Here is a 25,857-nt window from a genome sequence, read left to right on the forward strand (position 1 = left end):
CCCATCTAGACAGCCAAGCCTGCTAAACCCCATAGCCAAGTCCCAAAACTGGATTGCTTGTGAATGAAACATCCCGGTTTCATTTGGGAGCCCGTAGGTTTGATTCACAAGCTCCACAACTGCCTTATGCAGAAATGGCCATCTTGAAACTGGCAGTTGAAGTCCTGGTTCTTCTGGGTGAGATGACGACCTGTTAAAATTCTGGCTGCATTGCCGTCTCTTTCTAGGTAGCTGCTCTGCTTTTCTGACAGGAGAAGGCTTTTCCATTGCCATCAACAGAGCAGCCTATGTATCGCGCATGCCTAGATCTAGGATCTTCCCTCTGCTCCTGGAAGGTCCTGTCTGTCCAATTTAAAAAGATTCCCCCACAAACCACAGCTCACTCCCATTGAACAGGATCGTCAGACTTTCCACATAGCATTTTCAGGAAGTGGGACTGCCGTGAGAAGTACATTTCTGTTACCCCAGTTGATTTGGTGTAAATCTGAATGCATAGCAAGTTACATCAGTTCTGTAGCAGGTTAGAACTGAGAAAGATCCAGAAAGCCTAATGCTGTGTGGATCTCTCCAAGCACCTTGTTTGCCAGTGGTGGGCAATGATAACCCTATAGAAATGTGATTTTGCAGTGTATTGGACATGCCTGCTCAAGCCATGTTACACTGTAGTCTAACCGATTGGATAGTTATATTTTTATCTGTGCAACAAGTTTCCAGAGATTTCTTAAATCTAATTGAATTTATAAGTCACTGGGGGTGGGCTCTCTGAATAGATTTGTTGCAGAAGTTTAGGATGCTATGTAAATGTGGAATATCTAGACATTAAGGACCAAACTGCAAGGTCCATACAACACAGCCTTGCTTACAGTGATGTGAGGACAGATCTCGGGGGATTTAGCCAGAGTCAGTTCCACAGGCCAGGTCAACAGGTAGTCCAGGGTCCAGACACAAGGAGGTCCTAAGAAGAAAAAGATTAACAGGATCAGGCAGGATTTGGGAGACAGTTATTGTCCCTAGACTGGGGCAGTTTTTAAAGCCTGAACTTCCAGAGCTCCACGTGGAGCATAGCAGCAGACCATCAGGGCAGCCCGGAGGTATAGTGTACCCAAGAGAAGGGCCTTGTTCACACGTACACCTTCATTCAGAAGGATCCCTTGCTCCTCAGGCATGCACTTCTGCATCTGGTGGCAAGATGCCTTGACCCTGTGGGGCCAGGTGGGCACTCAGCCACCGCCGTTGAGTCTGAGCCGCGACTTGAGTGGCTCTTGAGGGGAAGGTGTGGAAGTCGCCTCCCCAAGGGTCCAGGGTTCCACTAATGCACTTCATGTTCCCTCAGCAGTGGAAGCTCCTCCAAGCTGCTCTGCCCAGGCAACTGCAGCTCATCCTCCGAAGAGCCGTCCTCTCTGCCACGAATGTCACTATGTGTTCCTTTTTAGTTTTATTAATTACAGCTCCCAGAGTGAGGGTGAGTAATTCTTACTAGGCAGGGAAGAGAGGCTTGTTTCTTTTCTTCCCAGCACGATTGGAACTAAAATCCCCATCCTGCACCCGTGGCACCGTTGGAAACTCAATAGTACCTCAGGGGACCTTGGATTTTACTGCCTGTTTTATACCAATATAAACAGTTCTTGGATCCTAAACGGAGACAGGATTTAATCCTGTCAATCCTAAATTGGGACAGGATTTACTTTTTTCCAATTCAGAGGAGACTTCTACAGTTCTGCCTGCTTCTTCCATCCCATTTTGCAAGGGGCAAAGCGGACTGTGAGGAGGACGGCACTAGGCTGTGTAAGGAATCCAGGGATGGGAACCTGCCAGATCTCCTCAGCTTGACCCGCCGGACTCTGGTCTGCTCTCTCTCTTCCTAAGTATTTCTCATGTTGAGCATTTGTGTGGGCAGTTTCTTTGTTTGTTTATTTGGGTATTTTTACCCTGTCCAATACGTTGCGGGTCTCTGAACGGCTTACAAGTCAAAATCCAATAAATACATATATACCCAGATAATACAAAATAATCCACAACTGAGCATAAAAGATAGATAAAGTATTAAACATTAAAAGTACAAAAGAATAAAAAGTTCTTGACCTGGCACTCAAAAGCATATAATGTTGGCGCCAGGCAGACCTCTTTTGGGAGCACATTCCATAGCCGGGGCGCCACCACAGAGAAGACCCTCCTCCAAGTATATTCTCTCCTAACCTCCTTCAAGGAGGGTTCCTGGAGCAGGGCCTCTGCTGCAGATCTTAAGGGGCAGGTGGGTATGTAGGGAAAAAGATGTTCTTTTAGGTATCCTGGCCCCAAGCCATTTAGGGCTTTATAGGTCAATACCAGCACCTTAAATTGGGCCTGAGCTTCAACTGGAAGCCAGTGAAGCTGATAGAGGACTGGTGTTATATGAGATTAATGACCAGCCCCTGATAGCGATCTGGTGGCTCTGTTCTGAACCAATTGAACTATCCTGACCATCTTTAAGGGCAGCCCCACGTAGAGCACATTACAATAATCCAACCAGGAAGTTACCAGAGTGTCTGTCACCGTTGTTAGGCAGTGCTCGTTAAGGTACGGACGTAGCTGATAGATCAGCCCAAGCTGAAGGAAAGTGCTCCTTGCCACCACTGCCACCTGGGCCTCCAGGAACAGCTCCAGGTCGAGGAGCACTCCCAAGCTGCGGACCCTGTCCTTTAGAGGGAGTGCAACCCCATCCAAGACAAGGCCAAAATCACTTTCCCGAAAACCTGAACCACCTACCAAAAGGACCTCCGTCTTATCTGATGGAGGTTTAGAAATTTTCTAAATAAATAATAAATAAAATAAATCTACATTGAGTTTCAGTTCAGGACAGCCACTGCCTCACCTGGATTAGTTGTAAAAGAGAGGTAGAGCTGGGTGTCATCAGCATACTGGTGACTCCTCAGCCGAAACCTCCTGATGACCTCTCCCAGTGGTTTCATGTAGATGTTAAATAGCAAGGGGGACAAAATGGAACCCTGTGGTATTCCATGGCAGAGTTGCCATGGCACAGAGCCATAGTCCCCCAGCATCTCCTTCTGGAATCGGCCAGCCAAATAGGAGCAGAACCACTGCCAAAGAGGCCAGCCTATCCAGAAGGATATAATGGCTGATGGTATCAAAAGCTGCTGAGAGGTCCAGGAGAACCAACAGGGACACACTCCCCCTGTCCCCCTCCCTGCACAGGTCATCATACAGGGCAACCAGGGCAGATTCAGTACCGTAACTGGATCTGAAACCAGACTAAAATAGGTCCAGATAATCAGTTTCATCCAAGAGTGCCTGGAGTTGTCCCACCACCACCCGCTCCAATACCTTGCCCGTAACCCAGGTGTATACCATGGTGATGAGCGGGCTCTGCCTAACGGGAGAGGACGCTTAGGAGCTATCATGTCGATTGCCCTGGTCATTTCCCCATTCCACAAATCAACCAGAGCATTGACAGGAGCGCCAGCTTTGTCAGCCAGAAAATCTCCCAGAGCCTTCAGGAATCCATCAGGATGCATATGGCTCCGGGGGCAGACCATCTTAATAGGGTCCACACCCTTACAGAGGGGAAGGTCAGCCCTGAGCTCAGATGATCTGACCATGACAAAGGAGTTAAACACGAGTTCCTAACTTCCAGATCACTATCTTCCTGCCCTATTGAGAAAACCAGGTCTAGAGTGTGACCTCTTTCATGGGTTGGGCCGGTGACATGTTGAGGACAGCCCCATGGCAGTCATGGAAGCCATGAAGTCCTGAGCCACCCCAGTCAGAACAGTCTCGGCATGGAAATTGAAGTCCCTCAGGACCAACATCCTGGGGGGGGGGTCCTTAACACCAGGTCCGAGACGATCTCCATCAGCTCATGTAGGGGGTCTGATGGGCAGAAGGGTGCGCGGTACATCAGCAGAATCCCTAATCTGTCTCGATTGCCCACCGCCAGGTATAAACACTCTAGACCTGGTTTTGAGGGGACCGGAAGCCCCATGAAGGAAAGGGAGGCTCGATGAACCAGGGCGACTCCTCCCCCCAGGGCATGGCTGATGCTGGATCAGGTACTCGGTTGGCACAGTTGAATAAGGGAGACATCCCCCCCCCCTTCTCCCACCCAGGTCTCTGTAATGCACGCCAGGCCGGCCTGCTCATCCATGAGAGATGTTTTATTATCGACCGACCTGGTGTTCATCAACAGCACCGTCAGGCCTGAAAGGCAGTTGATAAAACTATCCGGAACCCTCCGATTGGAGGAATAAGCCGCCCCGAGGCTTTGGCGAATGGGGCGGCCTAGAAATTTTTTTAAATAAATAAATAAATAAAATAACCAGAAGGGGGGACAGATACAAGACATCTCTCCCTCCTCCTCCTTAGCTGACTTGTTAGACCCCCACCACCATATCTTCCCTGCCTATTACCACCCCAATGGTGGTGCCCTCACGCTCTCCAGGCACACCCATAACATTAAAACCTAGCAATAAAGTGCAGCTCAGTCGTGGTAAACAATAAAATTAAAATACCTTAACTTAAAATCCCCAAAGCCCCCACAGATAAAAGAGCAGAGTCCCTGGCCCAGCCCAGCCCCGAACGGCCCAGCGCCCTCAGGCCGGCACCCGTGCAGCATTCTGACGCAGCAGGAATCAAGTTCAAGCAGCGTTCTGCTTCCACACACATGGCTTGCGGGCTCATACTTTGTACAAAGAATTATGCAGCTTCTCTATGTTTTGTGCAAAGAAGCACATACTTTTCATATCTTGCGCAAAGAATTATGTACTCTGCATACATTACAAAAAGAATCTGTGTAGTTCCCAAGTGTTTGCAGACGTGATCTCAGCTCAGCCTGCTTCCTGGCCAAGGGCCGAGCATGAGAAAGAGATCTGGCAAGTGCAAGAGAGCCAGCTTTCCATCTGATCTTCACGTCCGTAGTTGTAGCTGATCTTAGCCCTACTTAGGGATGTATGAGAATCTTGCCTTTGTATGCAAAACAGGTGAACCTGCACTGATTGCAGTCCCGACAACCATGAGCTCATGTCTGCTGAAAATGTCCTCGAATTGTCAAGCATGTGCTCTTACTCAAGTAGCATACAATTTTCCCTCTGTAAACTAAAGTCTGAACCTGTTTTTCTCTTTCCTTGACTGCAGCCAGCCACGTTCTCCTTACCATTTGCACCCTCCTACCGGCTCGCCTCCTCTTCACTCTCCAAAGTGTTAGAGTACATGGAGGTTCTTTTATGCATGATTCCCTGTCAATGCAGAGTGAGCCTTGAGTCTAAAAGGAATGCCTTTCTTCCTTTTTGTTTAATTTAGGAGCCGCAAAATTCAGATAAGAAACATCCCCCCTCAGCTACGATGGGAGGTAAGTCAAGTCACTCACTGAGAGTGCATGGTCCTTCCTCTGAGTTTGAAATATTACAGAACTGGAAGCAGTAAATCAGAATAAGTGAATTCCATGATCTTTCGTACATGTGGGTGAGGCAGAATATACAAGATTCCACATTCCCGTTTCTTTTACTTTGCTGAAGGATCTGGTGGGACTGAGCAAGGAGAGGGAAGATCAGACATTCTGGATCCAACCCATTATATCATGTACTGGCTGAAGCCGTAGGACGTTTTGCTGTTGAAGGCTGCAGCAGCTTGCGCCATTACTGTTGTACCACAGGTGCAGCCATTGAGGGAGGAGTCCCTCGGAGTCTTTCTTTTCGGAGCCACGTGCCAGTGTGGCAAATGTCACTGCATCGCAGCTGAGTTCAGGCAATGTGACAACCCACACCCAAAGGCTGGGTGTGAGTTGAATGTGGGTGTGAGTTGAATATTGAAATGCATGTTATTGTGTTGCCTGAATCCAGCTAAGATAACAAACCGTAGTGAGCACCCCATCAACAAACCATGGCTTCTCTTCATGGGTTGTTTGTGGTTAACAAGCCATGTTTTGTTAGCACAGCTGGGTTCAGACAGTACAATAACTCAAGTTTCAAAAACAACTGAAGGGTCAATGGCAACCCACATTCAACACAAACTCAATCCTTCCAGTCTCTTTCTCTCAAGCACCACCATCTATGCACCTTTCCTCTGTTAAGAAACTTTAGAGGCCGAGAGAGAGAAGGAAAGCAATGTGGATTGATGATAATCTTAAAATCATCACCACCTCACACTCCTTTTTCTCCCATCCTTGCACAAATACTGCACACCCCATTCATCCATATCCACCCCAACACACACACATCCTGGCTATTCACACACACATTCAGTGCTCCTTTCTCCTCTTTCTCATGCATGAAAGCTGCAGCTTCCACTGTATTTAATCAAAGACCATCACAATGGATTATGATTCTATGAAATGCAAGTGTATATGCTGAACACATCTTTTGGACATGGAAATCTGCACTCTTCGAGGAGCTTCCAAGGGTCAGGGTCTTCCGGACATGCCAGGAGCCATGGGTCACTGTGAGCTGCAGGCTGCCCACCTGCCTTCTGTCAGCTGCTGCCACTGGGACAAGGGAGCATGGGGGGAGGTGGGGTTTGCCCCCATGGGATGATGGATGCAGACGTGCATATTACATGGTATAATTAAAGTTTCAGATAACCGAATCACAGTTTCAGACCCCATTCTTTGCTCTTCAGATTTTAGGGAGAGGCATTGCTCTTCAGCTATGTTGCCTCCTTGTATAACTTTAACTTGCTGAAATATTTAGGATAACTTAAGCTCTCTTGTTTCTTTCACATCCAAATAGGTTTTGGATGGTTTGCTAGCTCAATACGGTACTGTGGAAAACTGTGAACAAGGTAAGATTCTGTGAGAAATTTCATAGAACGTATTTCACCTTGGAGTGAAAAGTGACATTCATAATACAGCACTAAAGATATATTTGTTAAGCTGTGATCTGCTACACATTTACTTGGGAGTAAGTCTCACCGAATTCAGTGAGCCTTGCTTCTAGGTAGAAATCCGCAGGCTTATGCTCTTGCTCTATTGCTTCTCCGTTTCACATACAGTATATTCACTTGTAAGTGAATTCTGTTCTGGTTTTGTGGTAATCTGCAAAAAACAGATGCGTTTAAAAACACATGTTCTCTCAACACACACACGCACTTGATAATTTTTAAGTTACAGACATAAAACAAGCTACCAAGCATTCCTCTAGTTCAGCATCCTGTTCACGCAGTGACCAATCAGTTGTCCAAGGGTTCCTCCAAACGGGACATGAGTGCAAGGACACCTTCCCACCCGTGCTTTCCAGGGACGGGTGTCCGTAGGAACACTGCCTCTGACGCTGGAGGTAACGTATGGTCATCCGGATCAGTAGCCACCGATAGCCTTATCTTCTAATGAATTACAATCTCCAGATTAGTCTGAGAGACTGTGCTGGAATGTGCAGAGATCGCATTCCTCAAGTATCCCTACGCAAGACTGCAGCAGAAATGCTGCCACTTTCCTGATCCCTTATTCCTACCCCCCACAGAGGGAGACAGGTCATTGAAGAGAAGGCTGAGCTGCAGGTGTGGCAGGGTCTTCTCCACCCAGAACTTGCTTTCCCATGGAAGAGTGAGTCCAGCCCCACTGGAACCCGAGAGGATGACTCCATTTATCCTCTTACGTCAGGGTGGGCAGCCTGTGGCCCTCTGGAGGATTTGGCCTGCAACACTCCACCCCTCACCATGGGCTGTGTGGACCAGCTCCTGCTTTCTCCCTTATGCTGTGGCTGAGCTGTGACATATTGAGCTGTTTTCGTGATGCCTTTTTTAGCTAACACAGGGCTCTTCTTCCTTATACTAGTGAATACAGACAGTGAGACAGCAGTTGTCAATGTCACCTACTCCAACCGGGAACAGACCAGACAGTAAGTTCAAAGTGTTCTATTGCCTTGCCCTTGTATCCAGTGTGGCTTCTAATGTATTCAAAATCCTGCATAGAGCACCAAATTCCACAGTTGGTACAAACGTACTTGCATTAGCTGTTCTTGCTTGCCAAGACACATTCACACATGTTATATTATTTATTTGCTTCTTTCATTTATACCTTGCCTATCCCCACCACCACGTTGCATTTATATCCCACCCTGTTGTTATTACATTTCTGTGCCACCCATAGCCAAAGCTCTCTGGGCAGTGCTCAACATTTAAGTCTCCCATCCAGATTTCAACCAGGCTGCTTAGCTGCCAAGTTTAGGCAGGATCAGGCACTGCAGGCTGTATGGAAGCCTTTTCCTCCCTGTGAGGTAGTCAGGGCAGTTTACGTAGTCCAGTGAGATTTATGGCTGAGTGGGAGGCTGGAACCCGGATCTCCTGGGTTGCCAATCCAACGTTCTAACCACCACAGCCCATTAAAATAATGCAGTCATATACAAGGCATGTATGTACATGCATTAATTTACACCTTGCTCATTCTGTTACCCGCCCCCCTCCAGCCCTTTCATCCGGTGGCAGGCCTAGTTGCAGGAGTAATTTCTGATGATTCCTGCCTCAGATCATGCCTAGATTTATTTATTTAGAAAATTTCTATGCCGCCCTATTCGCCGAAGCCTCGGGGCGGCTCACAAATAGATTTAGCTATTCAAAATCAGTAGGAAGGAATCTTATCTGAAATCATTTTCATTTTCTCTCCCTGCTTCCCCACCTCTCATGATACACTGTAGAGAAATAACAAAGGTTGCAGCAATTTCAAAACTGGAATTCAGATACTGGAGTTAATGGTAGCACAGCCATGAATGGGGATGCTGGATAAATGTTAGGCTGTCCCATGGAGGCGGTCTTGTTAATGCAAACAGCGCCATCTATAGGTAATTTTGTCAAACTGCAGTTCACTAGCAAAATTATACTCCAGTCTTGCTTTCCATAACTGCTTCCAGACAGAGGGGTCCTAGCACTACAAGTCAAAAGACACTTTTTCTATCTTGTTCTTCTTAATGGACTTTCCTGGGAAGAAAAAGAAAGGAAGATGTGAGAGGGTTGTAAAAGGAAGCCACTGGCAGTGTAAAAGCCTTATTACCTGGAAGCATCCAGAGCCTGGATTGAAGTGCCAGGTCTTCTTTGTCTGTCACATTTAAACTTTACGTTCTTCCAGGAATGGGCAATTTTTCAAAAGATTTTTAAAAGATAAATGCTGTGTTCTGCATCCTGATGCCCTGCACGATGGATTTTAACTGCAGGTTGTTAACCATAAGCAACCTAAACATACTTCATGACCCAACAACAAACCATAGATTCTCTTCCTGATGTGTTTGAGGTTAACAACCCTTAGTTAAACCATAGTGCAGGGTTAGCACATTACAACTTTGTATGATGCAGTAACAACCCATATTGTGTGTTGTTCCATGTGAACCAGGCCAGTGCGTCTGATAGCAATGCTGAATCTGTTTTGAGATTGGCTGCCTACATTCTTTTATTTAGATAAATGAATGTTAATCTAGTTATGAGCTAAAGAAAAATTTGAATTTACATTAAGAAAGCCAGTTAAAACAATTAAGAGCCCCAGTTTTTCCATTTTGTTTTGTTTTGTTTTTAATCATTGATCTTTATCACCCCTCCTATATGGTCTTTCATTGTCAACTAACTCCTTTGCCTTGTTAGGCCCAGTTTCACCACCACCTAATTGCTACATGAAAACTATTATATCCAGCCTTTGTCTTTGCACATGTGACTTTAGCTAGGGAAACAGAAACTGAAAAGCCGGAACACTAAAGCAGCAAGAGCTGGTCATTAGGCAGGACAGAGACATTTTCATGAGAACTGAAATGGACGCCCATATTTGACTGGTCAGTAACTCAAAGTGTGCCAGTATGGCAGCACCATTAATTCATTATTTCTGAGACCATAAGTCAGCAATCCATTTACGTGGGGAATAAGCTCCACTGATGCATATGATTGCATTTATATGTATAGGCTTAGAATTTTTATGATGAGGTTTAATTGTAATTGTGTTGTATTTTTAAAGGAGAGTAAAATTTAGTGTCTACGATTTTAAAAAAAAGAGCCTCATGATTTAAGTGGTACAAATTTGTTTTAAATTTAAGCCATCTAATGTTTATTTTTTCAAATCATTTTTATCTGCCCCGGCAGTTCTGATTTGTACTGTCACTGCTGCATAGTGATCAGGCAGGGTGGGGGGCGGAGGATGGGCCAGGACACAGCGCACAGTAGTGGGAGGACTCAATTTGTGTTGAAATGGAGATGATGGTGAGACAGGATTACCACGGTAATCCTGGAGTGCCCCTACAGGAAAGCACTACGGTGCTTTATATCCAATGGTTATGAAGGGTGTAGTCCTTGCTATGGGACTGATGGCTGAATAACAGAAGCCTCTCACCCACCTGCAGGCAAGCAGAAATGCTTTAGCCTCTCCATCCGTTGTCCTGTGCAGTACTTTTGCTAGGGAGGTCTCTGAACTGATCGGCTGAGCCATGGCGCTGTAGGCAGGGTTGGATTTGCTCCCGCAGGCGTGGCCCTGTCCCTCCTCCTCAAGGTCAGAGCTTTGGCCTGGGAAAAGGGAGATACTGTGGAGAGTTTCGTAGTGGCTAGGAATAGGGTGGGGTGGAGGTGAAATCTCTGCCTGGATTTCTCTGTCCAGAGTCACTGCTTTTGCCACCGTCTTGGAGGGGAAGGTCCCTAGTATCCTGTCGGCACCTCAAACACTGCCCAGGGGTCATAGGATTGGGCACAAAGACATCCCCATTTTTCCCTTACTCTTAAATATATCCATTTGATACATTCTTGGCCCTCCAAACACCGTATCAATCACTAGAGGTGTGCAGAAGGTAGGTCAGGATCCCCTGGCAGATTTCTAGCTGATTCACAATGGGTCACCAAAGGTCGAGAGACACTGGTAATTGGACGGCATACAAATTTCATAAATAAATAAATACTGACTCCCGATGGTTTAACATCAGCAACTACAAAAACTCTTCTTTTAAAAGTAGGCAGCCAAGATGATTCATGAGAAGTGACTGATGTGCCCCCCCCTTCCTTCCTTCCTTCCTTCCTTCCTTCCTTCCTTCCTTCCTTCCTTCCTTCTTCATCTTTAGAGCCATCATGAAACTTAACGGCCACCAACTGGAAAACCATGCACTGAAGGTCTCCTATATTCCCGACGAACAAACTGTGCAGGGTGCGGAGAATGGGCGTCGAGGTGGCTTTGGCACACGGGGTGCCCCGAGGCAAGGCTCTCCCGTGGCCTCAGGCGCACCTGTGAAGCAACAGCCAGTAGACATTCCCCTCCGGCTTCTTGTTCCCACCCAGTACGTGGGAGCCATTATCGGTAAAGAAGGTGCCACCATCCGCAACATAACCAAGCAGACGCAATCCAAGTAAGCGCTGCTTGCATAAGCAAGCACTTTCTTTACAACTCTCCTTTGCTTCTATACCATCCTATCAGTTTGCACAGCCCAGAAGTTCCAGTCTGGCTCAGCTGAGTTCCCCAGGTGGCCACACCCCCTTCCCTTGACTCCACCCATTTCTCCCAACAGCTGAACTTTGGGTGGCTTCCCAGCATTGGTGCAGTGCTTTTCTTTCCATTTTGAAAGGTGGAACTTAGTCTCTTAATGTTTAGGTACTGGCAGAAAGAATTTTAAATTAAAATACGTTGCTATGCTTGTCCTTTTTGCTTTTGGCCTGCCCCCACCCCTGGGATGGGACCCCTGAGCGCATCCCCAAAATGGAATGTGGCCCTTGAGCCGAAAAACATTCTGCATCCTTGGTTTATACGTTAAGACTGGAAAGTCAGAGGTTAAAGAAAAGGGAAGCAGGCTTCAAAAAATGGAAGCATTTCCCTGCCTGGGTTCAGAGGAGCCATTCATGCTACTAATTAATGGGTACTGTAATAGATGGCAGAATGAAGGATTTATTTAATTATGAATGTATATGGTACACTCTCTGCACCCCAAAAAGTGGTTACTCAAGTAGAGCAGAACTATAAAGATAGTAAGAGAAGCTACAACAAAGGCAGTAAAATGCAAAAACACTAATTAAAACCATAAGGAAACAGCCAGGCCAAAGCAGGGATGGGGAGGAAGAACCCACCCCATGTATACAAAATCAGCTCACTCAGAGTTACACCAAGAGGATATGATTCATGGGGGCACAATTAACTGAACAGTTATTTATTGTTTCATTTATCCTGCCCTTCCTTCAAGGAAGGTATGTATTTAGATCTGTGAACACATTTGGGAATTTGAGAAACTGCTGTGTGCACAGTCACAAAATGGCTCCTGTTGAGGATATGGATAGTCATATAATGGGCAGGTTTGCACAACACAAGAAGCCACGGGGAAAACTTACCATGGTGGGTCAGCTGTCATCTGAACCCAGTTCTGGAGTTCTTGCATGGTAGGATTGGTTTTCTGAAACCAGGGAGAGAATCAGTGCTCTGCTGTAAGGTTTTTATGCTTCATCACAGCTTCTCTGGTCCTCCAGTCCCATGAATGCCATTTCACCATTGTGGATATGGAAACACCATAGAGTCCCCTAGCAAGAACAGCCATGGAATCAGCCACTTCCAGCCTTGGATCTCTACTGCCTTCAGCCAGCAGTAGATGCATTATTGTTTGCTTTATTCTCATTGGCCAAGTAGTGTGTCCATCTCCCAGTGTACTTTTGGAAATGCATGGAGGGAGAAACGGAAGGATACGTACATGAGAAGAGAAAGTGGAGGCTCACAGTGAAACTGTTTTCATTTAATATTGGATGCGGTGCCGTTTTTATTTTATTTGTGCTTGTTGTAAACTGTCCCAAGACTCCAGTAATGGGATGGTCTATAAAAGATATATAAATCTGTAGGGACAGGAAACTGGTGCAGACATGCAGGTACATTCAGGAGGAGGAAGGAGGGAAATTTCCTCAGAATCGCAGGCTGCTGCATTTCTTAGGAAAAAAGAGGTAAAGGATAGGAATTTTTCTCCTTAGGAACAGCTGGGATGCATGGAGAGGCTAGGAGGATGGAGCAGGAAGCGCAGAAACTGGGCTACTCAAGTAACTTCATGGTCATCTGAGCAGTCGGTTTGGGCAAAAAATCTGCATTTTTTGTAGATGGTTGTCTGCTGTGTTGTATGAGCCCAGCCAACGTCTGGCATGGAGAGCCAAGAGGTGGTGCAGAGAATTTCCAAATCTCCAGAAAGAAGACAAGATGGGGGCAGAAGTGCAAAGTAGGGAAGTGTGTGTTGATTGGTAGAGGCAGGAACTAGGGCTGCTAGTCTCTTTGAGCCTATATTATGATTCTTGTATTTAAGTTTTCATCCTTTGATTTGTTCCTCTTTTGCCTTTTCCGTCCTTTAAAGAATTGATGTGCACCGGAAAGAAAATGCCGGGGCAGCTGAAAAAGCAATAAGCATTCATTCAACCCCAGAGGGCTGCTCTGCTGCCTGCAAGATGATCTTGGAAATCATGCAGAAGGAGGCAAAGGACACTAAGACGTAAGGCTGGGCGATTGCTGGCGCAAAATGTTGGCTGGACTTTGTTTTATATTAGCAGGATTACCACAGGGTAAGGCCCCAATGACCTCTAGAGCAGCCTTCCCCAACCTGCTGCCCTCCGGATGGCTTGGACTACAACCCCCATAACTCCCAGCCAGCATGTGTCAGGCTATTGGTTTAACTAATGCAGTACTGTCTGCTCTGATTGGCCAATGGCTCATTCCCCTTTAGCAGTGCCAGATAGAATCCTTGCTGCTGCAAATGCCAGGGTTCTGCAAGTATATTACTATTTGTGCTGTGCCACTAATCTTTGCTGCGGCCATTTTTTTTTTCTCAAGCTAGTTCGTGCTTCATGGCCTTTTAGAGTGCAGAGGCGTCTTGGCTGAGACATAAGCCTCTGCATTCATTCTGTTTTCCATTTTTCCTAAAGAGCTTAATTGAGTTCAAGATAAATTTCTGCAGATTAAGAATGCTTATCACTACCAGTGGAGGGTGTGTTTGTTTTGTTTTGTTTTTGGTAAACCATCTTGAGGTTTCATTGGTATATAAGATGGTATATAAATGTTACAAATAAATAAATAAATGACATTTGTATGGCACTTTCCAGAATTCAAAGTGGATCACATTCTAGTTGTATTCCTTACCATTTGGGATAGGCAACTTATGGTCCTCCAGATATTTTGGCCTAATAGTCCCATCAGTCCTTACAATGTAGCCAGTGGTGAGGAATCATGGGAGTTGTAGGCCAAAACATTTGGAGGCCCACAACTGGCCCAACTCTGCCTTGCAACAGCCACTAATGTTCTCTCCCACATAGAAGATGAGGCTAAAAGAGAGTGACTTGGTTAAGGCCACCAAGTTAGTTAATGGCAAAAGTGAGATTCCACTGGAAAGTTCCTGATTTACAGCCCAGTTTCAGTTCAGATTTCCTAACAGTACACTCCTATTTATGTTAACTTTGAAGTACATCCCACTGAGTTAAATGGGCCTGTTCTTAGGTAAGTGTATACAGAACTGCATCCCAAGTCATGGTAGTATTATTGGCCACTTTTAAATGGCTTATCTACAAAATTAGCTGCCAGGGTGTGTGTGGTAAAGCTGGTAGCTGAGGGGAGACTCCTTGTTGTAACCTGTGGCAACAGTCCACAGGACAGATTTTGAGCTTCCCCAGTCAGTAGCTACAGCGGGCTGCTTGTCTGGGGCTTGTTTTCCCTGGAAGCAAACGGAGGTCGAAGGGGTGGCCTGCAGCAGCCCCAGGAGCAGGGCAGGCTGTTGCAAGGCCTGGCTGTCAGTCAGCTTGGGCACTCGTGGGCTGAGAGGCAACTTTTTAATATTATAAGGGGATGCATAAGCCGCTTCTAATTCACTTCCCACCCTCTCAGTGCTGATGAAGTTCCCCTGAAAATCCTGGCGCATAACAACTTTGTAGGACGACTGATCGGCAAAGAGGGCCGCAACCTGAAGAAGGTGGAGCAAGACACAGAGACAAAGATCACCATCTCCTCGTAAGGCATTTAGTTTCTTCTCCTCCCCTCTCCCATTTCAGTTTCTCCTAAAAGCAACTGTGAAGGGGCTGGTTAATATGCTTAGTTTGGCTTACTTTTTCCTGGACTGGAGCTGTAGCTCAGGAGAGCTGATGCTGGAGTAAATTTGCTAGTCTTAAAATGCTATCAGAATCTTGTTCTTGCGACAATAAATGAAGATGGCTACCCTGGGACGTTTCCAAAAGAAAGCAAAGCATGCAGGCAGCTTGATGGCTTGTGCCTCCCTTGGGTATACCAGCAGCAAGTGGGAATCTGCCACAGAGGCCTCTGCTGCAGGGGGCCATTTCTGAGAATCCATTCAGAGATGGCACTTGTTGGGTTCTTGATCGGCAGTCTAGAAGCTAGAGAAGTTAGAAGAGAAATTTCTAAATGTGTCTCCCTGCTCTGGATTGCTTAGCAGTGGCTATGTCCAGAAAAAGACCAGTACAAAGTTGTGTAGGGGATTCCAGAGGCTTCCCTGCTGGGGACAAGCAAATTCTGGGACATTCTCTCCCACCCCTCTGTTCCCCTGCATCAGGGTTCAGGTGGTGCACAGAACTCCGTGCCTTCTCTGCCCGCGTCTGTGATGTGATGCTGTGGTGTGTGACAGTGCAGGGCCTTGTGCAAAATGACCATGTGCAAGAAGCACGATCTGCAGAGGCATCCTGGGATCACTTTGATCATGGATGATCAGAAATGGGGTTGGGGGAGCATCAAGCTGCTAGCGGAGGAGTTTCTTACGGTGTTCTGCTCCACAATGTATTTGTGTGTCATCCCACCCCTTCCACAGCCTGCAAGACTTGACGTTGTACAACCCTGAACGGACCATCACTGTGAAAGGTTCCATTGAAAACTGCTGTAGAGCAGAGCAAGAGATCATGAAGAAAGTACGGGAGGCTTATGAGAACGATGTGGCGGCTATGAGCGTGAGTGTGATTGTGTTACGTCTTCTTTTCTCTTTATTTATTTTATTTATTTATTAAAACATTTTTATGCTGCCCCATTCGCCGAAGCCTCGGGGTGGCGTACAACATTAAGTTAAAAAATACAACATTAAATTATAACATTAAATTAAAATGTTTGTAAAGTACAAACATTAAGTTAAAATGCAAAAAATAACAATATAAAATAAGTCACCCTGGCCAGATAAGATCCAATAATATTAACAATTAAAATTATTTATGGTTCAGATGATATCTCATATACAGGAAGGGGCGCATCAAAATCTGCTAAAAAGCCAGCCTTCCACCACCTGGTGCCCTGTAGGTGCTTTCAATTCCCATCAGCCCCAGCCAACGTGGTATGCCCAGATATTCTGGGAGTTTCTGTCTAAAACATCTGGAGGCCACTAAGCTGGGGAAGGCATATTTCAAAAGCCATTCAATATAGTTAGCATATATATATCTTTTAAGAAACACTGGTAGATTTGTTGTTTAACAACAAATAATGTAGCTACTGATGAGCAGGTGGAATGGATGAGAAACATCTTCAGACTGAATTGCAGGGCTGTGCTCTGTTAATTGTCTAGAAGGAAGGCTGTGGAAGTTCTGGAGTGGAGAAGAGCTTTTAGGAAGGAATAGATATATATATATATGCATCTGTTGATAGGAAGCACATACCTAAAATGGAAAAGTTTGGTTATAAACTGCTGTACCTGGCTATTGTTATTAAGAGTAGTACTGCAGAAACCCCAGTTGCAGCTGCAGTACTGATATTACTATTCACATAAAGCCTTTTGAACATTAAGAATATTGCAGTAAGCTTAAGAATGCTCCTGGAAGTTAGGGCATTAGATGCAGAACTGAAGCCAAGAAATATTCAACAATTTGACAGTTTGTCAACTGGAAACACCCCTGTGGGTTTGTGAACTCCCTGTTCTCTCTTTTTATCTGGGTTCCCTCCTCCACTTCCTAACTGTAGTCTGCAGTGACATCTGAATGCCCACTTATGCTTACTGCCTTGTCTGCTAACCACAGTTTGCTAAATATAGCTTAAAGCTGTGCATTAACCATCATTGGCTGGCTTGGATGTCACAGCAGACTGTGGAACAAGCTGTGTGCGTGGGAGAAAGTTTACAAACCTTCAGGGTAGGCCTGATTGCCACATTATTTGGCTTTAGCATGTGCCTCACTGCTATGGAGTTCCTTTTGCTTACCAGGAGCAACAGGTTGGTGTGCCAAAACCTGGTTACATCAGAGGAAGCAACATGCACTGGCTATTGTGTGAGCTTGAATGCCTGTACTCAAAGCTGCAGGTGGGCACTCTGTCTTCTAAAGTTGTGTGCACAGAGCCTCTGCTTATGTCCTTGGTTTTCTGAAGCAGCATAGAGTATAATGAGTGAATTATTCTGTTCCTAACCTGATGTCCTCCAGATGTGCTGGATTACAATTCCCAAGCTGGGAGTTATATGCGACACATCTGGAGGGCACTAGGTTGGAGGATGGTGAATTGGTGGAAAGCAAGGCTGCCACTGCACTAAAACAAGGGTTGCAATGTTGAAGCAAAGTCACAGTAAAAATGTAAAGTAAACCCTTCATCCCTACCGTCTTAGCGTCTCTTTTTCTCTCTCTCTTTCAGCTACAGTCACACCTCATACCTGGCCTCAACCTAGCTGCTGTTGGCCTCTTTCCTGCCTCTTCCAATGCTGTGCCGCCACCTCCTAGTAGTGTCTCTGGGGCAGCTCCATACAGTTCTTTTTTGGTAGGCTTGAACTCTGCTTTTGTATGGGAAATTAATTACACGGGACTGTTCTTCCTGTGAGCACTAAAGACAGCACTGATCTTGGTCTATGCGTACCAGTGTTTCAGGACCATTCTTGTTTTCCAGCTGAAATGCAAGCAGAATCTTACTCATACCCACTCAGAAAGCAGTCCCATTGAGCTCAATGGGGATTTCTTGTAGGAAAGTGAGTTTAGGATTGTAGCCTTAAAGCAGGGGCGAGGAACATTTTTCCTACTGAGGTCTGTCTTATGGTGGTCCAAATAGCTGGGATTACCCTCCATGAACTAGCCTCCTCTTCAGCTTTCCAAAAAGAGACAAAATTAGGCAAGGCCGGGGCCAAATTAGGCAGGGTTTACAGTCTGAGGTCTGAATGTCCTCAGACTCCCTGCCCCTTGCGAACAGGCTGCTCCCTCCCCTATTCTCCAGGCCATGTCCTGGCTTACCGGTTGCCCATGGCATCTGAGCTCCGGGAGCATGCAGGGAAGGATGCATGGCAACTGCTGTCGTATTTATTTGGCTTCTGGTGGTAGCTCCCTAGAGGTCAGGCTTGAACTGGAAATTTTCCACGCGTGTGTGTGCACATGCACAGAATTGCCAGAGTTAAGCCAATACGAGAGACTTTCCCAACCCACTGCCCTGCAGGGGTGCTGGGTTACAACTCCCATCATCTTCAGCCAGCAGGGACTTCTGGAGATGCTAGGAGTTGAAGTCTAGCTCATCTGGAGGACATGCGGTGGGCTAGAGTACAAGTGTAATGTCCTGACCTTTGTATTTTGGGATGGGGCAGAATACAATTCTAAACATAGGAATGAAAGGGAGGGCAGTATACTAAGTAGCAGAGTACTATATGGGGGCTGGATGGCCCTGACTAGTGGGAGGCCAGTTCCGATTTCTGCTTTGTTTGGGGGTTTTAACTATCCCGCATTTCTCAAGCCATTCTGCAAAAGAAGGATTTTTTCTGATGGAGTGATCATAGGCAGGTTTCAAATGGCACCTGAATCCTGAACCAGAGTGGACTTTTATTTTTTCCTGAACTTCCACGTTACCTGAAAATCGCTGTTGAAACTAAGCTGGAACCCCCAAAAAGAAAAGACATCAGTTTACCAGTTCAGAACAAGGATTCAAAAACCAGAACCATAATGAATATAGAAACATAGGAACATAGAGCAAGTCAGAAGGGGTCTCCCGAGCCATCTAGTCTGACCCCTGGCTCCAGCTGGCTCCGCTCACGACATGCCCACCATGTGGACGTCCAGCCTATCCTTGAACACCCTCACCGATGGGGCCTGAACCACCTCCCATGGAAGCCCATTCCACACCCTCGGGGTCCTAACTGTCAGGAAGTGCTTCCTGGCATCCAAATGGAACCTTGGCTCCCTGAGCTTGGCTCCGTTGGAGCGCGTCCTGCCTTCCTCTGCAGGGGAAACAGGTCTCTACCCACCTCCATGTGAATAGAATGAACACATAAAATAAAAGCCTTATCTAGGAGGAGTGAAGAGATAGCCCAGCCCAGCAGAATTTTACTTGATTTTATTTTTAAGCAAACCAGCTTAATGCACAGTTCCCAGCTAATATGCCAGTGGGAACACAGCTATCCTTCAAATGGCATATTTCTCCAAGTTTTGTGATGCAATTCTTAGTTTTATAATTGTGTTAAAAATCTATATGTTAGGGCAACTGTGGGCAACACGTGGCATTCTGGATGGTTTACAACTCTACAACTCTGTCTACAAGTCACATAATTGGAGTAGTAGGACAAGTCATCTGGAGGGTCACAGATGTGTTAAGGTAACCAGAAAGAGTGATAGTTTCATTCCCTGATCATAGCCATTGAAAGAAAGTTCATGAAAGGGACTTATAAGGAAATAGATTTACAAGGGAATAAGCCCCACTGAACCCAGTAAAACTTATTTCTGAACATGGCATTCTGTTGCTAATCCACCCTCTCCACTCCCAATTATCCACTGCCTCTTGAATGACATCAGCTGCAAACTGGTGAATTTGTACCCACACTGGGTAAGGCCGAAGATTGGCCTCTCTGGAATATCACCCAACTCTTCCATGAACTCTAACCCTCCTTCAGCAGTTCCTGTCCTTGGATCCTATGAAAGAGTTTTCCTCAGCCAAGTGTTGCCCCTTTCAGACAAAGTACAGTTTGTTTCTAAAGCAGTGAGACTTCTGCTTGCTTCAAGGTCCTGCTGTATTTGATATACAAAAGAAGATACTAAAGGAGGGAAAGTCCAGATTGCCTGCAGACTCATGCACCTTGGCCCCTCGCCTCCCATTTTGTCCTCTTGAGATCTCTGCCTCTGAGTTCTCATCCCATTCATCTTCCCAACCACCCTCTTGCTTCTCTAGCACTTCCGCTTTTGTGCCTTGAGCATCCACCCCTCCCTTTCCTAAACCTGAGTGAGTTCCAGCCAACATTGTATGCTGTTTCGCACAAAACCTGCAACAAGAATTCTGTGACATCATCTCAACTCAGCCAATAGAGAGTGGGCATGGCAAGAAGGCACGTGTTAGCCTAAGGATATACTAAATTGGGGTGCCCAGTATGACCAGCAACTGATTGTTGACCCCAAAAACTTTATCTTGGCAGCCTCCTGAGCAAGAGACGGTGCATGTCTTCATCCCTGCCCAGGCTGTGGGTGCCATCATTGGCAAGAAGGGGCAGCATATCAAACAGCTCTCCAGATTCGCAAGTGCCTCCATCAAGGTGCCCACTCTTTTCTGTTGCTTTTCTGCTTTGACTCCTTTCCTTCACGGGTGAGTGCAGAGCTTAGTGTAAGACAGCTGATGCTGAAGTCAGAAATCCCGTAGGTAAGACGGTGTCCTTTTCATTGCACCAGCTTCTGCAGGCAAGACAACCGGTGTGCTGTGAAGTTCAAAGGGTTCACAAGGAAGTTCTTCCCATCAGTTCAGTGGGGAATGTCCCCTGTGCATAAAGCCCTCTGACTTGAATTCAGCTATTGGTACAACTTGTTGTATGGCCTTAGGCAAGTCACTTGGGAGGAAAGGTTGGAATGCCGAAGGAACCCCTCGCGCAGGTTTTGCTGCCTGTCCAGATTGTTGATGTAATTGTTTATTTTACATTCTTTCTCGATTCCTCCAGATTGCTCCTCCAGAGACGCCAGATTCCAAAGTGCGTATGGTGATAATCACTGGACCACCAGAAGCCCAATTTAAGGTTTCTTTCCTCCCATTTTGGCATGCATGTTTTGTTTGTTTGTCTACAGGAACGTAATAATCAGGGGGCTTGTACATGGTGACAGAATTAACTGTATCCATTTCTAAAAAAAAATAACTCATGATTTAGTATAACTCGGAGGGACATCAAAGTCTGTGCTGGCTGAGGGGTGATGGAAGTTATAGTGCTGCACTTCTGGGGAGCCAGTTTGGGAAAAGCTGCATTAAGGCAAAGTGCAGTTCAACTAACTTCAAGTTCAACTTTCATTCCAAGTAAGGGGGAGAGTTCCAAGTACCTTTATCCTGCATTCGAAGCATTTGTCTTTAAGGCAGAGCATGCAGCTTCTCCCTTCATCGCTTTTTGTTGCTTCAACCTTCACCCGTAAATCCAAACCAGTTTCCAGGGCACACATCAATCAGCGTCATGGGTGATCTTTCTGAAGTATAGGTCCCATGTTACAAAGCATGGGTGCAGCCACACAGAAGACCTTGCCCCACTGCGCCTCACCTGGATAAAAGAGGGAGGGTGAGTCTCTCCTGCAATCAAAACCAAGTGGGAGGTGCATACAGGTGAAGGCAATGAAATCCTGGCCTGCAAAACTTGAAGAACTTTACATTTCCTTTCTCCCTTGCCATTGAAAGTTCTCTGGCTGTGTCCATGTTTAGTAAGTATGTACATGCTTGGTAAGCATCTATGCTTTGTACATAAAAGTATACTCCTTCCACCCAGAATGGGCCTGGACTTCACAAACTCGGACTTGGATACCTGAGAGAGCACTTTCTCACAGAGATCATTAGAGGACATTCTCCTGGTGATTTCACAGATCCATGGCCTGACTACAGTCTACCAGCTGAAGGATCTTCATTGTGGTGGCCCCATTTCTATAGAATGTCTTGTCTCTGACGGTCAGACAGGCACCAACATTAACGTTGCTTTTGTTCCAAGAAGTCTTTCTTGCTGACCAGCAACAATTTGTACATTAGGTAGATAGGTAGGTAGATAGGTAAGAGAGAGCACTTTTAAATGACTCACTGCTCTGGAATCTACCTAGATATGGAGAGATGTACAGATATTGTAAATATGTAAAATAAATGGGGTGGGGACTAAAACAGTGAAAATACTTTGTGAAGAACACTAAATGCTGACTGTCCATCAGGGAGCAGAATTGGAAAACCAGACAGGAGATGGGATGGAATTTTCTGAAAAATAGTACGGCTGGCTACAATCAGGAACAGAAATAGTTCATATTCATTAGTTCATTGCAGGTTTAACCTATATATTTGGCTCCAAATATGTTTGGTCTTTATTTAGGTTGGCTGCACCTTTATGCATATCAAATAGGAGCACATATTTTAATTGTGGTTATATTTTGCTGTTTCTTATTAATGCTGAGATTATTATTTACGCATCATCATTATCATTATTATATTACAGCGTAACCTGAACAAGCAAAAAAAGATTAGTCTTTGCCCTGAGAAGCTTGTAGTCTAAATTCAAATATGAGGGAGATGAGAGGGAAGGACAAGCCATCTTCAAGGGCATTCCTGGTTTGAAATTATAACTGATCCTTAACTTTTGAGATTCAACATGGCTAGGAAATGTGCTAATTTTGTAAACAAGGTATCTTGTTGTTTCATAGTTCCACAGCTTATGTATTTTCTCCCCATTTTTCAGGCTCAAGGGCGAATTTATGGAAAGCTTAAAGAGGAGAACTTCTTTGGGCCCAAAGAAGAAGTGAAGCTAGAGACACACATCCGAGTCCCGGCCTCGGCCGCAGGGAGAGTCATTGGCAAAGGAGGCAAAACAGTGAGTGCAAAGCTGGACCACGCAGAGCCGCTTTGGAAACACCACCAGGGGCAGCTGAAGCTGCCATGATCCAAGACGGGGCATCAAATGATGTGGTCTTTGCAGTACTTATTGAAGGTTTGGGGTTGGATTATTATTACTAAAGCAGGCCCTTTTTCAGCGCAAGGGCCAAACCCAGTTTCTGAGAAACTCTTGGGGGGTATATTTTAGTGGTGGGTGGGTCCAAAGGGGCAGACTCCCAAATAGATATTACCTTAAAGTCTTTAGCACCAGTCTTAGGAAAGACATTTCAACCCTCTAGAATGGGGGAAAAATCTCAAAAGCTGGGAAACCTCACAATTATCAACACTTGGGGGAAAGAGGTCAGAAGAGGTGCCCTGGCATTGTGAAACCCTGGAAGACTGGCTGGAACCTCAGGAGAGCTGAATTTTATGCACAGGTTTGCAGATTTTATCCACAGTATGGTAGGTGCACATTTCCCAACCTGCTGATTACTGAAGTAGCAATATTTTTTTTCTAAGTTTAAAATGGGGCACATTTTGTCCTTACATCTGTACAGTGTTCAGAGGATATTCAAGTGTGAGATGCACTGTAATTTGTGTAAGCCAAACCATGGTTTCTCATGGTGTCGATAAATACATGCATACCAGTATCTGATGGAACTGACGCTGTCTGGACAAGTGCAGTATAGTGTTTGCAGCTTGGGCAAATTCTGGTGTAGTGTTACATTGAACTGACAAGCCCATGTTATGAGACGCTGCTTTGCCCTCGCAGGCTACAGTTTGGGGACACTGCATTTAGAGTTTCTTGGGGAAGTAGGGGAAGAAGGAGCTTTCACAAGACACAGTCTGTCTGTATAGTTTGCACAGAACTCATGCTTTGAAATTTTCATTAGGCAGCACAAACAGTTACGACTGAACCATCCCTTACTTACAACAGACAGGAGTAAGAATTCTACTTGAGAGGGCACAGCAGAATTTAGGTTGCAAAAGACAGAATCAGCAAAACAGGAATACTTGGAGTGCAATCGAACTGGAAGCACACATTGAAAGAAGGTTGTGAGGTGTGTGCAGAAGAACATGCTGGTCAGTTGTGTCTCCCAGCCTATTGGAAAAGTTACACGTGTGGACAGGTTGCTGTTTTTCTGCTCACAGGTCAATGAGCTACAGAACCTGACGGCAGCTGAAGTAGTTGTGCCACGAGACCAGACCCCTGACGAGAATGAGCAAGTCATTGTCAAAATTATTGGACATTTCTATGCCAGCCAGGTAAAGGTCCAGAAAGATCGCTCCTGTTTGCTGTGTTGGCTCTTGTGGAAGTGGAGAGAGGGGACACAGGTTTTTAACAATCATGCTTGTATCCAAATCAGGCCATGGTCTGGTCTGGATATAACATGAAACTGTGGTTTGGTTCGGGGAGAGGCCACCTCATGCCTGATCTCAGATGCCCTGCCCCGTTAAAGAAATAAAGACAACAATTCCTTTCTGACAGTTGTAATCAGTGTTTGTCGGTGTGAAAACTGGAGTTGTTTGGTGTGTTAGGACTCATGTCCTACTTGTGTGGCAGGTGACTTGTCCTTTGCCATGCCTCCCATGGCAGCCACGTTGTGGTGATACTCAGGACGGTTTCTCAGGTTGCCAGTTGGGCCCCAAAAGGATGCCTACCTGTGATTTAACGCCATGTGAACAGGCCTGCTTCGGCCTTAAATGAGGTGCTCCCCTCCCTCGGGTATGCAGTGAAGGCAATTGGTAGCATTTGCTTCCAGGTTTAGACCACAGCTTATTGTCACAAGTGTAACAATGCAAATCGGTTAGTTGAATCAATAGTTTATTGTCACAAGCCATGATCGAACCATATTTTCTGATCTTTACTTACTCCAGTAACTTGCTTGCTTTGTGCCTTTCCCCATTGATTTGAACAGACCAAAAAAAAAGGTGTCACATCTTCCTAATAAGGCAAGGAAGTGAGGAAGCCCTTTTCCCTCTAACATCACCAGGTTGGGCAACTTGTGACCCTACAAATGTTTTGGCCCATGTCTCCTATCGACCAAAACCAGCCCAGCCAATGCTAAGCTGGTGGCATTGCACACGGCCTAGAAGGCTGCGGCCCAATCTTTCCATTGGTGTCAGTGTAAGAGTTTTGTTGTTTTGTTTTCCCCCTGAGCTTAATCATCATCTAGAGATGGGATGAGAAGACACATTGCACAGGGAAGGAAGAGCAGCTAATGCCAGATAAAGCCTCCTTTTGGTACCAGTGGAAATATTCGTTCTAAGCTAAATTGCCATGCAGGTGGGTGTTTGGATTGGAGGCCAGTGCAGCATGTGGGGAGACAGATAAGCCTTTTGCTCCCCACCTGCAGCCCCCCTTGAAAATGTTACCCCCTGCATGCCAATTAAGCTAACATGTCTTGCTTTTCACCAATGGACATCTGCATCTCTGAGGAATAGGATCAGGATAGGCTTTCTTAGCCTGGGCCTAGCAATCCTGCTATGGTGAGAGAGTTGCAGGGATAAACACTGGAGAGGGTGGGGGGACAAATCATTCCTGCTTGAACAGATTCCCAAATTGGAACTGTTTTTGCTAATGTAGTTAGTTGCCTGTACTACAGATGGCTAGGAAGGTATTACATCTACTCGTATTAATGGTCACCGTTTCTTATGGCTCATATTTATGGTACTCAAGTTAGTGCTTTTGAACCGAAATGCAAATATTATTTATCTGCTCATGTACTGCCAAGGAGAGCTCAGAACAGGCAGTGTGACTTCGGGGAAGGATGTTCCTTTATTATACAGAACAACCCTTTTGCCCTAATTCTTTCCCTCTGCATTTATCTCTTTCTTGCCAGATGGCACAACGCAAAATACGCGACATCCTCGCTCAGGTGAAACAGCAGCATCAGAAGGGACAGAACAGCCAGGCGCAAGCACGGAGGAAATAGGAAATTGCTTTACCCCGAGTGTGTGAGAGAAAAAATGAAAGAGCGAGAGCGAGAGAGAGAATGCGAGAGAGAGAATGTGAGAGAGAGAGAGAGAGACAGAGAGAGAGATGGACGAACGGACGACATTGACAACGGATGAAACAAAGCCAAGCAGAAAGAGTGATAAGCTGAAACAGAACCCTAAGAGTGGCTGGGAATCAGTTTACCGTAGGCGGGTATTAGTAACTTTCTCGTAGACGGGTGACTTAATGTCTCATGAGCCAAAGGCAGTGTGGATTGGCTCCTCAGGCATGCTCT

General features: G+C 45.8%; 1 protein-coding gene across 3 annotated transcripts in view; it reads left to right on the top strand.

The window, feature by feature from the left end:
* Positions 1-25,560, top strand: part of IGF2BP1 (insulin like growth factor 2 mRNA binding protein 1) — a 77,003-nt gene extending 51,443 nt beyond the window's left edge. The window contains exons 3-16 of one of the 3 annotated variants that reach the window (XM_044444622.1): positions 5,293-5,341; positions 6,717-6,768; positions 7,760-7,823; positions 11,004-11,285; positions 13,251-13,385; positions 14,768-14,890; positions 15,699-15,834; positions 17,486-17,608; positions 18,797-18,799; positions 20,229-20,345; positions 20,742-20,816; positions 22,491-22,622; positions 23,777-23,890; positions 25,468-25,560. In XM_044444622.1, the coding sequence (XP_044300557.1) occupies positions 5,293-5,341; positions 6,717-6,768; positions 7,760-7,823; positions 11,004-11,285; positions 13,251-13,385; positions 14,768-14,890; positions 15,699-15,834; positions 17,486-17,608; positions 18,797-18,799; positions 20,229-20,345; positions 20,742-20,816; positions 22,491-22,622; positions 23,777-23,890; positions 25,468-25,560 (1,498 nt within the window). The remainder of the gene's footprint in view (positions 1-5,292; positions 5,342-6,716; positions 6,769-7,759; positions 7,824-11,003; positions 11,286-13,250; positions 13,386-14,767; positions 14,891-15,698; positions 15,835-17,485; positions 17,609-18,796; positions 18,800-20,228; positions 20,346-20,741; positions 20,817-22,490; positions 22,623-23,776; positions 23,891-25,467) is intronic. The other 2 variants (XM_044444623.1, XM_044444624.1) reach the window with 2 other exon arrangements.
* The last annotated feature ends 297 nt before the right edge of the window (positions 25,561-25,857 follow it).

This window comes from Varanus komodoensis, unplaced genomic scaffold (genome assembly GCF_004798865.1).
Source record: "Varanus komodoensis strain SLA01 unplaced genomic scaffold, ASM479886v1 scaffold45, whole genome shotgun sequence".
NCBI lineage: Eukaryota > Metazoa > Chordata > Lepidosauria > Squamata > Varanidae > Varanus > Varanus komodoensis.